This window comes from Dermacentor variabilis, chromosome 2 (assembly GCF_050947875.1).
Source record: "Dermacentor variabilis isolate Ectoservices chromosome 2, ASM5094787v1, whole genome shotgun sequence".
Classification (NCBI taxonomy): domain Eukaryota; kingdom Metazoa; phylum Arthropoda; class Arachnida; order Ixodida; family Ixodidae; genus Dermacentor; species Dermacentor variabilis.
This window is the reverse complement of record NC_134569.1, coordinates 53,265,859-53,281,228: the sequence shown is the minus strand read 5'-3', so window position 1 is coordinate 53,281,228 and position 15,370 is coordinate 53,265,859. Positions and strand designations below refer to the sequence as shown.

At 44.4% G+C, this 15,370-nt stretch overlaps 2 protein-coding genes across 12 annotated transcripts in view; both read right to left on the bottom strand.

Moving 5' to 3' along the window:
- Rbcn-3A (rabconnectin-3 alpha) overlaps nucleotides 1-6,622 on the bottom strand; it is a 184,406-nt gene extending 177,784 nt beyond the window's left edge. For 4 of the 10 annotated variants that reach the window (XM_075680517.1, XM_075680515.1, XM_075680518.1 and 1 more), the window contains exons 1-5: nucleotides 6,036-6,621; nucleotides 5,612-5,737; nucleotides 4,663-4,734; nucleotides 4,497-4,575; nucleotides 3,216-3,426 (exon numbers count right to left, since the gene is read on the bottom strand). In XM_075680517.1, the coding sequence (XP_075536632.1) occupies nucleotides 3,216-3,426; nucleotides 4,497-4,575; nucleotides 4,663-4,734; nucleotides 5,612-5,737; nucleotides 6,036-6,122 (575 nt within the window). In that variant the 5' untranslated portion in view covers nucleotides 6,123-6,621. Of the gene's footprint in view, nucleotides 1-3,215; nucleotides 3,427-4,496; nucleotides 4,576-4,662; nucleotides 4,735-5,611; nucleotides 5,738-6,035 lie in introns of all 10 variants that reach the window. The other 6 variants (XM_075680510.1, XM_075680519.1, XM_075680514.1 and 3 more) reach the window with 3 other exon arrangements.
- A 3,919-nt stretch (nucleotides 6,623-10,541) lies between these two features.
- Nucleotides 10,542-15,370, bottom strand: part of LOC142571849 (dual oxidase maturation factor 1-like) — a 61,964-nt gene continuing 57,135 nt past the window's right edge. For both annotated transcript variants that reach the window (XM_075680506.1, XM_075680505.1), the window contains exons 10-11: nucleotides 12,357-12,529; nucleotides 10,542-10,857 (exon numbers count right to left, since the gene is read on the bottom strand). In XM_075680506.1, coding sequence (XP_075536621.1) covers nucleotides 10,806-10,857; nucleotides 12,357-12,529 — 225 coding nt within the window. In that variant the 3' untranslated portion in view covers nucleotides 10,542-10,805. The remainder of the gene's footprint in view (nucleotides 10,858-12,356; nucleotides 12,530-15,370) is intronic.

Here is a 15,370-nt window from a genome sequence, read left to right as displayed (position 1 = left end):
AGAAGCAACATGTTCGCTGGAAAGAAAAAAAAAAGAAACCGAAAAGCTGGTGGAACAGGGAGATACGAGAAGTGATTGCCGAATGACAGAAAGCATCCCGAGAACACAGGCAGGCAAAAAAAGGGCAGTTGCTGCAGGATGACGTAGCCAGAAAATGGGAAATATACCGGGACAAAAAATCTATGATTCAAGTACTGGTGCAAGCAAAGATAAAAGGTGAAAGTTAACGTCGGTTGACAGAAATACGCGAGAAAAAGAAGGCCGCACCTAGAATATTTTGGAACCACATAAAATTATTAGGCAGGAAGTCTAGAACAATACAACATATCCTAGACGAAGATGGAAACAAAGTGGAAGGGGATGCGGCATTAAATTACATCTTAAAAATAATAATTATAGGCAATGACTAGGTTGTGATTGAGGAAAAAAGGGGCACGAAAGGGAACCAGATGGAAAAGAAGCTGGTGCTGACAAATTTCACCTCGAAAAAAGCTGAAGAGAAAATTCCTAAGCGCACAGCCACAGGGCTAGACGAGGTTCCCATTAGGCTGATTAATCAACTAGGACCAAAAAGTAAGGAAGCTCTGGTGAAAGCAGTGGAAAAGATAGACGAATACTAGACAGTTAGCGACAAAGTAGAATGAATTTAATTTATAAAGGTAAGGGGGAGAAAGATATAATTCACTCGTATAGACATTGACCATTACATTGGTAATATACAGCTTAGCAATGCAGGCAACTAAATTAAAGCTGCAAGCATGGGCGAGAGTAATGGCGTTTTGGGAGACCTTCAGAATGGCTTCAGAATAGGCAGATGTTTGGATGGTAACTTATTGATCCTTCCTCAGTTTATTGAAATACCAAGAGTAGAAAGGAGACTGTTATATGTGGCCTTTTTAGACATTACAGAAGCATATGACAATTTAGACCGCAACATGTTGTGGGATATTCTGGAAAGGGAAGGCTTAGGCGATGATTGTCTACAGCTTTTGAGAGAGATTTACCTCGGAAATAAAATTTGCATTGAATGGGAAGGGATGAGGAGCGAGGAGAAGGTTAATATCAACAAAGAAATGAGGCAGGGGTGCCCTTTATCTCTACTGCTGTTTATGATGTACATGGTGAGGATAGAAAGGGTGCTAGAAGGAAGTAATACAAACAGGCAGGTACAATAGTAGAGCAGCAGCTTCCAGGTTTGTTTTATATGGATGACATTGTGTTGCAAGCTAACAAGCAAAGTGATATGCGATGTCTGGCTAATATCTGTGGACAGGAAGACAATAAGTTAGGTCTGAAATTTAGCGTTAAAAAATCAGGTGTTATGGTATTCAATTAAAACAGTGAACAGACAGTGACAATACAGGACAGACAGTGACAATCAGGTGTAAAAGAATATAAATACCTTCGTATATGGATAAATGAAGGCAATAGATATATGTAAACACAGGAAAAAACTAGTAACAGTAAAGGGGAAGAGAAATGCGGCCATAATGAAACACAGAGCACTATGGGGATATAATAGGTACGAGGTTTCCGGGGTATGTGGAAAGGTGTAATGGTTCCAGGATTTGCATTTGGAAATGTGGTTGTTTGCTTGAAATCAGGGGTACAATCAGGACTTGGTGGCAACCAAATGTCAGTGGGACACCTCGCATTGGGCGCACATGGGAAGACTACAAATGAAGCTGTGGAGGGTGATATGGGCTGGACAAGTTTTGAAGTGAGGGAAGCTTACAGTAAAATTAATTATGAAGAATGACTGAGGAATATGGAAGAAAGCAAATGGGCTGGGAAAGTGTTGAGGTATTTATACAGGAACAACATTGATTCACAGTGGAGGAAAAGAACTATGAAGCTTACCAGCAAGCATGCGGCCTGTATCGTGAGCAACACAGCAACAAAGAATGTCAAGTGGAAAGTCAAAGAGGCTGAGATAATCATATGGGTGGTGGTAATGGAAAAGAAACCTGCCATGAGTAACTACTGAAGAGGAAAAAATGAAATCAGGAAAGAAACAACTTATGATAACTCAAAGGGAAGCTCATTACTTTTCGAAGCAAGATCAGGATGCCTTAGAACATGCACTTATAAAACGAGATATAAGAAGGAAGAAGAAGCATGTGCTTGCTGCGGTAAAGCTAGGGAAATGGTGAAGCATGTTGTATTAGAATGTGAAGATATCTGCCCAGTGGTAGATTTAGGAATCACTGGCCTCCTTGAAGCCCTCAGGTACAGCGAGAGCAAGGGGAAAGTAAACATGTCCGCAACAGAAATTAGTAAGAGGCAATTGGAAGATTGGTGGAAGAAAAGTAGGGAAATGAAAAACAACGGAGGCAAACAAAAACAAAGTTCACAACAGAGGTTCAGAAACTCCGGTTATGGGAATTCATCGTGTGTTTTTTTTTTCCTTTTCTTTTTTTTTTCTCCTTTAACATAGGTAAGACATTAGGCATTAAAATAACAAGAGCTTGGTGGTGCAACCCACTGCCCCTTTCGAGAGGGGATGCTCATAACATCCATCCATCTGTCCATCCATCCATCCGTGGCCCACGCAAGAGGCTGCATTTCTACCAGAAAGCTCGCCTTCGTGCATAGCGTTCACTGATAGCATGTCCCAGAAAACATTACGGTTACATATGCTGCAGTTGCCAGGAAGCCGGAGAAGCAGTCAGAGATCTTTGAATGCTATTGCATTCCACTCTTAAAGGCAAAGCTTAAGCGTCCTCCATATTTTGTTTCCTTGTAACGCCTGCAGGCAATAATTAGCTCGCATCCATGTTTTGAGCCACTGTGTCAATTTTTGCTATGGAGAAGTGTGACATGACTGACTGCACACTAAATCAAGATTTGATTACTCTGTGATTATGAGGACTTGCAAGAAAATGCACAACTGATCATTTTACCACCTTGACTTTCTTTTGACAGAATTTTTTGAAACTGACAAATTTATAGACAGCGAATAAATATGTGACTCAAGGGGGATATAAAAGGCACTCCAACACAACATTAGGGAGCTTTAGGTTTTGCACACCCAAAGTTACAGAATGCAAACTTCCAGGCACACAAATTTAAAGAATGCAAAAAGGCATACAAAATAACCGAAAAGGAGTACAAGAGAAAGCAGGCATGGCATGGGGCTTTCGATAAGCAAAGATGGTTGGGTGTGCAATTCCTAAAACTCCCTGTTATAGTAGCAAACAAAGGAGAATAGAGACCTGCAATTCCAGATGCAGTCCCACGAGGCGTCCTCGTCAGGAAGTGATGGAGCTGCCTCATCACTTCCAAGCTGGAAGGAGACGCCAGAATGGCTGGTCAGCTGGGGCTGGCCTGCTTTGGCGGCCTCGTCCCCACATTTGGCATTGCTTTCTGGTTTCATGGTGCATTTCCACATCTGTATCCACTCGCCACCACTCAGTAGCCGCGTGCCTGCAATAAAGTTAGCAAAACTACAGCTCTGTCTGGCAAGGTGTTGCAAGAAGTCCTGCTAGGATCAAATTTAGCCACAAGAAGGCAAAATGAAACAAAACGAAAGCAAAACACAGAACAAAAAGAAGTTTTAGTGGCTTCCATTAAGTATAGTCATTAGCACTATGAGACTGAAAACCCAATTCATATTTAAGCAGCGATTACTCATGACACCTGGATTTGAATCTGACAGTTAAATTTGCAACAAGTCGCTTCATCGTATGACATTTAATCTCATTGAATGATGAATTCAGTGCCAAAAGTATGATCACTCACTGAATACTTTTATGTTGGACTAGTGTTGAGCTGCTATAGGCTCTTGAAAGCAAGTTGTGTGTTCCTTTTATATTGTTTGAGAAACACAAGTTATTATTATTTATTTACTTTTTCAAATACAGTCCAGTGCCAAGTACTACACAACTAAACCCTTGATTTTTTTGCCTGGCCTTGGTTAATGCAACAATTCTATTCCAATTCTTTTCCTTTACACATTTCATCAGTCGCCACAGGAATCTGCTGGTTATGAGCGGCTGATGATAAATAGAATGAAGCAAAAGAAATTCTTGTGTCATATTGGCCCTGGTTTTTATTTTTCTCCTAGATGGCAGTGAGATGAACATTGAAACAGATGTGGCTCACACCGCTGTGCAAACAAAATAATATTTGAACGCCCCTTTATTGAAATTTCTCATGTTTCTTTTACACTGTTCACACATTGCATTTAAAAGCTTCTCTCGATTTTAACATTAACAATAACGTATGCATTTCGCCTTCAATAATAAACGGCTGGCTTGGGCCTCCCAAATATTGTCAAAAGTTGAAGCACCTATATTAGATAAATTGCAGTTTTGACAAGCCTGGCCCATGCAGTTGGTATAGGTTTCTTCAGATCACAATGACCTTATGATACTAAACTAAACTAATGCAAGGAAACCAGACATAAGGTAAATAAATATACATACAGAACAACACTTTTCAGCAATTCACGTTTTCATGCCAAATGTTGCTTAGGCATTTAGAAGGTTTCTTACCTTCTAAATTCCAAGAAAGCACAGACACAGAGTAGTCCATTTGTATCGTGGCCGTTTGGATCCATTTGTAGTCCAATTTCTAAGGACAACATGAAAAATGGTCGAAAGTCAAATCCATATCGTATCACACAAAATAAGCCGGAAGACATACTAGAAAGTAGCTTACATGAGCTGATGTTTGCTGAAGAAGTGGCGATGGTTCAAATATAGCTACTTGCTTTCCGTATGCAGCTGCAATCTGTTATAACAAAGCATGTGACAAGTATGAGACTACAATATACACCACGGAACCTTGCAATTTAGCATGCTGACCAACTATTGGATACATTGCAGAAGGAAGCTACTTTGCCAGTAAATTGCACCTGCTCGTACCGTGAATGTCTACTATTTTACCTAAAAGCTTGCTCACTTGAAATGGAAGTTGCTTCCATCATAAATTGCAGCACTTCTGCATACTCATGTTTCTCTCAGTGCACAGTGATGACATCAGCTGACTGTTGGCTTCTGTTACAGAGTCAACTACGAGCAAGATTGTGTTCATGTAGGCTATGTGGTACAGGGCTTATTAGGAAAGCAGAATGAGGCTGAGAAGGCAGGAACCAGGCAAAACAAGGCATTGAAAGCTTTAGTGTGTCTACATCTTGCACTATGTATCTCGTCCCATGCACTGTCTCTCAAATAAAATCACCCACATGCTTAAGGTGGCGATATGAAATTTCCAGATAAGGCCTTTGCAGGCTTCTAAAGCAAATGCGAGTAGCCACTTCTCTATGCACCCTTATTGCATATTAATTGTCCCCCAGGTGGAAATACTCAAACCTTATGAGATCTAAATGCATTTAAGTCTACACCAAGCTGCCCCCCCCCCCCCCCACCCATGACACAAGAGTTATACGCTAGGTACTTGTACAAGTTACGATACGCAAAGAATATCGACACACTTGCTCATATTAGAAGCATTCTAATAATGTGTATTCAGAGTCGGTACATATACGGCTAAGCTGGCACAATGTACTAGCATAGAACGCAGCGGAAAACAAAACGCGATCGCCGGATGATAAATACCAGGACACGTAAAAAGTTGACACACGAAATAAACATGACACCAGACGTACCTTCCCAATATCAGTTGAGCAGTTTATGCAGGAAACTTGCACGTTTCCATGACAGACACCAGGGATGATCTGCACTCTCTCGAAGTTTCGTGCCAATATCACAATATTACATCCTGCGCCGTACACCTTGAAATAAAAAGAAAACGTTGGTTTATGTCTGCAGTTTCGTAATGGTGCAGTCCCCGTCAAGCGAAGCTTACAACTAGTTTCGACAATAGAAAGAGACCTGTGATGAACACCACAATCCGATCGGAAATAGAAATAGTGTAATTAACTGTACTCGCTAACGTTGACCAGAAGGCCGCTTTAGGACCGAATATATCGGTTTAGTGCTCTTGGAGCGGTTCCGGTTATAAAACTACTAATGAACGCTTTTATCTTGGTAACACCGATTTACGATGTGCAGTTATAAATGGTTGCTTACTGTAAAGGGAACGCCTTCGACGCTGCCGACAGAATAGCAGTGATCTCCAGCATTAACTGCTCCAGTGAGAACTTGGTGAAGGTTCATAGCTGTCGAACTACAGCTTTCGTCGACGCAGCGCTCACGCAATCAGAAGCCCCGGCACGCCCCCGCGAACACCAGTTTCGTTCAGTGCCGAAGCAACGGCTTCCAGTTCGAGCCCAGCCGGATCGCTGAAAGTCAGATCGTAGTTTAAACAATGCACCAGATCCTGGTACGCCAGAAGAAGCGATAAGTCGGCACCGATAGCGTCACAAGACAGCACATCACCTTGTGATCGGCGCTAACTCTAGGCCTAGACTGCGGCACTCAGCCGACGGCACTCACACCGCGTCAACCAATAGCCGGATCATCTCAAATATGAGATCTAGAAAAAGCACCACACTCCTTTCAGCCATTTAGGCGCCACTATTATTCACTGGTCGGTCGGAAGGCCGCAAAAAGGGTTCCATTGCCGCACTAGCCAGGAATCGCGGCGGCGAATTGCGCACGCGATGGCACACAACCGCGAGCAGACGCATGTCGGGCCAGGCGCTGTTCATGCTTGCAGTCGTTTTTCATTCCGTGGGTAGGTGGCGGCAGCAACGCTGGCACGAAGTTGCCGAAGCTGTCAAAATTTTGAACGCTGGAAATGGCGCGGTATGTTATTACCACCGACCTTCGAAGCTTCACAAAGGTTTCTCGCGCTCAGAAAGTGACGCTTGAACACGTAAATCACATGCCCATGTCAACACCACGTCCACAAAGCGGCCGCGCGTTGCCAGCATCTGCGCCCAGAAAGTTACGAAGTGCTGCGGTTACCCTAATTGCTATGAGAACACAATTTTGTATAGCCTGTTTTGTACCGCTCGTGTGACGATTAAATTACCAAGTACAAATCTACCTGTATGTGCTTGAGCGCATGAGAGCATTGTAGCTGTAGCACGAGTCGCAGCAGTATTCGGCTCCGGTCACGTACACCTGGCCACAAAATATTACGGAAGACGAAATCTGAGCAGCCTCACAATGCAGTCTAGTATTCGCATTTACAGCCTCTACCAGTACACGTGAACATTGTGATCTTCAGTTTTACTAACTACTGTTACAGGCTGCTCAGAAATTGAACGTTTTCTGAGATCTCGTGGTCCGTAAATTTTTGTGGCCGGATGTACATCAATCTGAATTATATTATGTGAACATATAAAGGCACTGCACCAATGGCGATGCAGTAATGCAGCGAGCTACATATAAAAGGTTAGAAAGTTGGGCGAGTTGGTACAGTAACATATTCTTGGATTATAGCGCGAAGTGACACAATCCACACACAGACCAGAAGACAGGACGAGCCCTAACTCTCAACTAAAGCTTTATTGAAACTCAACAACAACAGTGAGTGTGACGAGCTTTCCGCATCGTGTGCCGCAAGGGATTAATCTGATTCGGCAACCAAATTCATCGCCTCGGATGTGGATGCCGACCATGCAGGCCAGTTGGACATTTCGAGATTTAAGACAGAGTCACCTACACAGCCAATACTGAGCCCATTTCCATCTAAAAAGTACGGCAATTTGAGCAGAAGCTTCCACTCGGACTGGTACCGCCTATTTTCTTGGTTGGAGTACAGCGCGCAAGCTGGCGCAGCTTTCTGTTACCCTTGCAGAATGTTTTCTACTGGTGCCAATGAGAAATCTGCATTTGTTAACGGTGGATACAGTAACTGGAAAAAAGCCCTAGAAAAATATGCTGGTTTCAGAAAGCACGAAAACTCACTCGCGCATAAGTCTTGCCAGACATCGTGGTTTTGCTACATGCAGATGAAGTCAGGAGGACAGAGCAAGTCACATTTTAGCGAGGTGTACTCCAGGGAGGTGGAGGCAGATTAATTTCGATGAAACCAAGAGCTCAAGCAAGACGGAAAAATTATCATTTGTAGTAAGGTACTATATGGGGCTGTCTTTGAGCCGTTTCTCGTATTCCACAACGCTGAGCTCTTGGATGCAATGTCGCTCCTGGGCTACGCAAGGGAAAAGTTGAATCGCTGCGGCACAGATACTCAGCTGTGCATTGCTCAAACATTTGATGGAGCGAGTGCAATGAGCGGTAACTCAAGGGGCGTCCAGGCGCTGTTCAGGCAAGAAGTGCCGCAGACAGTGTACGTAGTTACGTCAAGTGCATGAACCACCGCCTCAATCTAGTCATCGTGGATGTCTGCAAGGAGATAAAACCAGTGAGGGATTTTTTTCCTCTCTTTTATAATGCCTCTGCTTTCCTGAGTGGATCTGCAATTCACTCTCTGTACGTAGATGTGCAGAAAATGTTGTCTTTGCCAGTGATAGAGCTGCAGCGTCTCAGCGATACACGATGGGCCTGCCAGATAGCGTCTTGCACAGCGGCAATGAAAAGCTTTCCTGTTGTCCTTAGTATGCCTCGCCGAAGTCATCGCTACAAACAGCAGGCGGGCAAAGGAAGGTAGGGGACTGCTTGAGCAAATGAACGTTCTGTTTCTCTTCCATTTAAGCCTATTTACAAAAGTACTGGACCTATTGCAAAGTAGAGACTGCAATATCAGTCCGGCATGCCACATGGCACGCACAGTCATTGATGAGTTCTGCGAAATGAGAAATTCGCAGAACGCATTTGACACTGTCTGGGCGCATTCATTCATTCATTCATGCGAATGAATTCATGCGACGATTCATATCTTACTGCAATGCTGGAATAGCTTATTCACACTGATGTGTTTAGAATTAAGGCCTTCAGCCCAGTCAACAATAGTCAAAACACAACGCTTAAGTTTCCCCCTCTCTTAGCGGGTGCTTGATCACGTGACCTCCCAAACTGGTCGCACGGAAAGACGGCGCGCATCAAGCCAACATCCTCCTCCGCTCAATCTCGCACGCTTTCCCTTGTACGCACAGCATACCGCGCGCGGGCGAGCGGTGTGCTTAGGATCGAGGATATTATCGTCCTAGGGTCTTATCGCACTTGGGCTTTATACAGAACATCACGGCGACGGGAACTGGGGTGTCCATATGTTTTCGGTCGCGATAAAAATTTTGAGCACCCATGCGATACCATCGTCATCATCAGCCTAATTACGCCCACTTAAGGACGAAATCCCCCTCTCAGAGGTAACCAATTAACTTTTTCTGACGACAGCCAAACTCGGCCCTGTATTCACTAATTTACTAACCTCACCATTGCAACTGCGTCGCGGCTACACTCGGCCGCGCTTACGCTAGGTCAGCGCTAGGCTATGATGCGCCAAGCACAAGGCATAAAACCTTGCGTTAATTCATGTGTTATTAATGGCAAAACAAAGGGATCATACTGATCTTTTCGAGACTATCACAAGTATCTATACGCGAAAAAAGAAAAAGAGGCAAGGAAGGAACACTGTCTGTTCAGATGAAAATCAAAAAAGAAAATGCGTCGAATTTTTGAAAAATAATAAGCGAGGATATTGAACCCACAGATGGATCGCTTCAAGAAATCGCTTCTGGAGAGCCTCTCGTCCTCTCTCTGACGGCGCCGCCGACTGCCTCAGGAACACATCAAGTCAATCTTTTGCGCAGCAAGTCCGCAGTCGTACGATCGGTAAAGCGCCAGTATCAAAGTCTAAAGTAGTCTTGTTCTGTTCAGCCAGTATGTGCTTTATTTTTTATTTGTTCCTAGCTACGCTTATTGCATTCCTGTGTAGCATTCCCGGTTTCACACATGCGTACACACTCCGAATGTAGACGCATGCCATCGCCTGCAAAGCGAAGTAAATTGCAGAAGCGGGCTTCTCTACATGAACAGTTTTAGTGCGGCAAAGCTCACGTTAAAGGCTTCCATGACGCACGCGCAGACGCGTTCGTCCTCTTGCGTCTCAGGTGGACCCCAGTCGGACGCACACTGCACGTAACACCGGCAGAATCCTCATCACTAGCAGTGGCTGGCCGGATGGATGTGATGGCCGGATGGATGTGATGATGTGAGGGGGGGGGGGGGCGTTAAACAAGAAGAAAGGGGATTAACCGAGGGGCCCGATTTTTATTAGTCATATCATAAGAAGCCAACAAGCACTGAAACCAAGGACAACATAGGGGAAATTACTTGTGCTTAATAAATGAAATAAAGAAACGATAAATTCATGGAAATTAAAGTGGATGAAAAAACAACTTGCCGCAGGTGGGAATAGTTTCTTTATTTCATTTATTAAGCACAAGTAATTTCCCTTATGTTGTGCTTGGTGTCAGTGTTTGTTGGCTTCTTATGATAGGCCATGGGTTTGAATCCCAAGTCTCGGCGGCCTCATTCTCCCCGCCGTTTACTATTGAGTGTCGTTTATGAGTCGTCTTCTCGAAGTAGATCGTCAGCCTGGTGGTCTTCAGCCGTGCTCCTTCTGCATGGTACATTCTTCTCTTCTAAACCTGTTAACATCATTAAAAAACGACCATATTGCGAAAAAGTCACTCGCATGAAAAAAGCCATGAACGACCGCGCGCTTAAAGTGCTTGCGCTATCGAGCATGCAGTTTATTAACAGATTGCTGTTGCGAATGAAAGGGTGAATAACAGAAACGAACAAACATTCCATCGAACAAAATGTCCGTCAAACGGACACTTTGCTTCCAGTCATGTGGAGACTTGGAATGAAATGCTTCTCGACAGTTCTTCGCAGTGCACCGTGTGCAAACGACGGGCAGCGTTGCGACGACGTCTGGCCACTCTTGCCACCGTGAATCAAGTTGTCCGTGCCCACGTGGGTCTAACGCTTGAGCGTGTCCATGAGGATGTTCTCCTTGGAACTTGCGCCGTATCTGCGAATGAAATAAGGGCCCGGGCATAGGTTATCTCCAGTTCTTCAAGTGTGGGCCACGGATCTTGCGGCCACGAGATCTGCGGAATTTTTCGTATGGTGGTGCCGGTCTGTGGAGCTGGTACAAGAAGGTTTAGACTACAGAGCAGAGAGCTGTCTGTAGTGGTCACGTGAACGGTGATACAACGTGCGAGGAGAAGACTTGCAGGTCTCTCTTTCCTAGCGCTTTCTGCCCTCCTGGAAACTATAGCTGTTGTCGGAAGGGCCTACTTTTTCCAAGCTACCAACGACCTACCTTCCACAATGTGTCGCGGGCGCCGCAAAATTAGTTGTTAATGAAGTTGTTTGCCTCACGCTGTACTTACTCGGCGTATCATAGCAGGAAACGGATTTCTTTAACAGTGTCGCGTGTCTTATCAGGTAAGCATTACTAAATCACTTAACGCTTTGCTCAGCTTTGTTTCAGGCGTTGAAGTTCTCTGAACTGTGACATTCGTTATGAAGTAATTCCTTTAAACAACAACCTACCGCGATGACTCAGTAGGCATGGCGTTCTGCTGCTGAGCGTGAGGTCACGGGTTCGATCCCCAGTCGTGGCGGCCGCGTCACTATCAGGGCGCAAAGTAGAAACTATCGTTCATCTAGATTAGGTGGACGTCAAAGGACACTGTACGTGGTTGAAATTAATACGGAATCCTTTTCAACGGCTTCTCTTATTGCCCCAATGTTGCTCTGGTACGTTGAATCCAATGAACCAGTAAGCTGTATTATTCACCGGAAAGGGGATGTTCGCTTGTACTCGCTGACAAACACCTGCTATAAGTTTTTAAAAATATCTCTGATACCCAGCGCCTAGGGCATTTCAGCAGCACACCCAAGACATTTCCAGCAGAAGGATGTACGACATAAATGCTGTATGCGTCATCCGAGTTCATGGCAAGACAAATCTGTCTTTTTTACACCACGTCAAATCACGTGGCTGTTGTCGTTGGTTCGTCTAAACGTGTCAACGGTTTGTACGTGCCGACGTGAAAACAGCTCTTGGCAGTGGAGCGTAAAATTGTGCGCATGCATGCACTTACAGATAACACTGCATGCGTTGTGAAACTTGCTATCATGAAATAAGCACGTGAAACTATTCCAACAGGTTTTTATTCCAAATACGACCGCCATTAGCCCACCGCGAGAAGTTTAAATGGCTCGGGCTCCTCCCATATGGGCAGGGCCCGAGCCATTTCAACCTATCACGGAGGGCTAATGGCGGATTTGTAATCGAAGCAGACTGAAATAGTTTCACGTTGTCCCTGCTCCGGGGTGTCTGGAACTGTTTCGGGATGTGCTTTGGCGCTCGAAAGGCTGAGAAGAAGACGCTCTGACACTGAACAAGGAACACGTGCAGCATGCACACGTGCGTTCGGATGATCACTGTCCTGACTGACTAGTGCCAACTATGGCTTCCACTCTTCTACCACATCACTGTAAAACGCAGTTGAAACATACACTCGCCCTTCCGGGGCCTGTAGCGTGTTCTCGTAGATAGGGTTCTCGTCATCATCTTCCTCTTGCACGGCCGCCGGCACGTTGGGAAGCCTTCGCGGTGCGGGAGCAGGCTTGCGGACGGAAACTCGCTGGTAGCGGTTGTAGGCACTGCGCTTGCGCAGTGCGGGAGCCTCCTGCGAGCGCACAGACACCCCCGGAGGGCGACACTGTGAGTGCGCCTCCTATGGAGTATCGCTGCCACTCGCCGTACACTACATGAAATGCAAACTCTGTGCAAACTATAAATGCAGCAGGCCATTTAAATTTTGGTCGCCTTTGAAAGTGCTTTCGAGCCATTGTGCCTGCACATTTGATAAAGAATAAAGAAATGCTAAAAAAAAAACAGAACGGGCGCGCAATGGGCCAAACATGTATGCTATTTGTACGTGGCGGCTCCACCAACTCTCATGTGCTGCCTACGTGCTTTTCTACTTTCAGGTCCATGGCATCTTTACACTCACGTAGCACGATGAGACAAGCTGGAAAGTTTACTGCGGACCTTGCCGCCGTAGCATTCCCAGTCAAAAATCCGTCATTTGTGTTCATCGTCCGGAATTCATACGGAACCCTATCTTTTGCCTCTTTTACCGCCATCCCTTATGTAGGCCTTCGAGTCATTTCTTCTCTATGTAAAGATTTACCACCATGAAACCGTAATAAAAATAATACAACCATACTGAAACGCTTCGTATGCATTCGAATAATTTCATATGTATTGCACGTTTTTATGGAACATATACAGAATTTATACGCAATTTATGTGACTTTGTTTGTTGTGTTGTTAAAAGGGGCTTGTCGTTTTATTAAAAAGGACTTAGGGGGCACTGCCCATCAAGCTCTGTGGCTTTGGTAGCCACCACCAAAAAAGTCGCAGTTCCGCCCGAAAGGCGAAGTGTCGATTGCGATAGCAAATTAGTAGACAGCCATACGAAGTAAGGATAGTAGGTTTATCGAAGGTATAAACTTGTAAACCCTCGCTTACTAAATAAATTTACAACCATGGTGTCGGCGCGCACAGGCAAACAGGCACACACCACACTCGATGACCGCAGACACTCGCTGTCAAAACGCTGGCGTGAGGAAGGGCGGCAGCAGCAGCAGCGAGCGAAGTGATCTTCGTGCTGTCTATCGCTTCGACGCTAACTGAGCGGCTAGAACCCTGCACACGCAAAGATACGAGCCATCGGCCCACCTAGACTCTGTCCCCAAAGCAGATCGCTTTGAAGGTAGAGCCCGCGCCTTGCTGCCGAAGTACAGCCCCCTCCCCTACCCGCGCTCCCCCCGGTTCTGTGCACGCGACGGAAGACGGCGCGCTTCCTCCTGGATTTCCTCCCTTGAGCGCGCGAGACTGACCCGCGATCGTCGGCTCACCATCGCACGCCTTCACTCGCGTATACAGCATACGCCGCGTGGCGACGGTATTCAAATTTAAATTCAAATTCAAGTTTATTTACCAGACAATATACTGGAAGGTCCGCTGGGCTAAAAGCCGTAAAAGCGGCTTGACGGGGCCCAGGTAACCGTGACATGGCAGCGGCTATACAAGGTGCAGAGGAAAAGGACTGAGGTACGCCGTTACAAAGGCAAAAATGAAAAAGATGCAGATTACAATGCATAATATAACATTCATAAATCACACAAATACACTTGAAATACGATGCAGATGAAAATGCATATGCAAATTTCGACAAATTTTTTTGCAGCATTTTTAGTGTGTTTGTGAGAGTGGTAAATATGCGGTACTATGCAAATTTCGACACATAGTACCGCATATTTACCACTCACACAAACACACTAAAAATGCTGCAAAAAAATTTAATGTTTTAAATAACCGATTTGCAAGCAGCATATATATTATACATAGTAGAAATTTATAGATACTGAATCTTTTACTAGCAAACAATAGAACAAAAGAAAGAACGTAACTGTTTTTTACTGCAACTGGTTGTGTTTTCATATGTGTTTAGTGTTGTTGGGACGTTGAACGCCAAAGTTTGATACTTCTAAGTTGTACGAAATCGAGGTATAGACCATATATGGGTGTTTCTTGTAGGTACTGTAATAACACGACGCTCTAGACATGATAAGGCTCTAATAAAGTCCGAGAGTTCTCTGTTTGAAAAGTAGAGTGAGTTCAACAAGCGGTATGAGTAAATGTTGTCAACCCGAAATATACTGAACCTTTCAAATGATTTGCATGTGGTTCCCAGACGTTCAATGTTTCCAACGTAGCGAATTATCCTTTTTTGTAGAACAAGTATTTTATTTAAGTTTCTTTTTGTTGTTGTGCCCTAAATCAACGTACAATAATTTAAATGTGAGTTAAATAATGCGTGATATACTTGAAGTTTGGCCTTGAGTGGCAGCAGACTACGGCAGCGAGACACGACTCCTGTTACAGATGAGATTTTCCTATATAGGTAGTTAACGTGAGCATCCCAACTTAAGTTCGATGAAAAGTAAACCCGAAGTATTTTATGCGTATCAACAATATCGATTTGCTGTGAATCAAAAATTAACGGCTGGTGAGTAGGCACTATTTTATTTTTAGCATGAAATATAACAGCTTTAGTTTTATTTGGATTAATCTTCAGCCTATTGATTTTGATATTGATTGAGGAAATCTCCGAAAGTACGTCGTTAGCTCTGTATATTAGATGAGGCAGGTTAATGTCAGAGATAAGTATCGTTGAATCATCTGCGTATATTACGTACTTAACTGCTGTGTCCATGTTCATGATATCGTTGATATAAACATTGAACATCAGGGGACCTAGAATACTCCCTTGCGGTGCACCGCAAGTGACAGGTAAGAATGACGAGCTACATTTGTAAATGTGTACACTCCGGAATCTGTTTTGAAGATAAGATTCTAGTAAAGATAAGCAACTACCACGAATGCCATTTGTTTCTAGTTTGTGCAAAAGAATGCTGTGGTCGAGGGAATCAAAGGCCTTGCTGAAATCTAAAAAAAT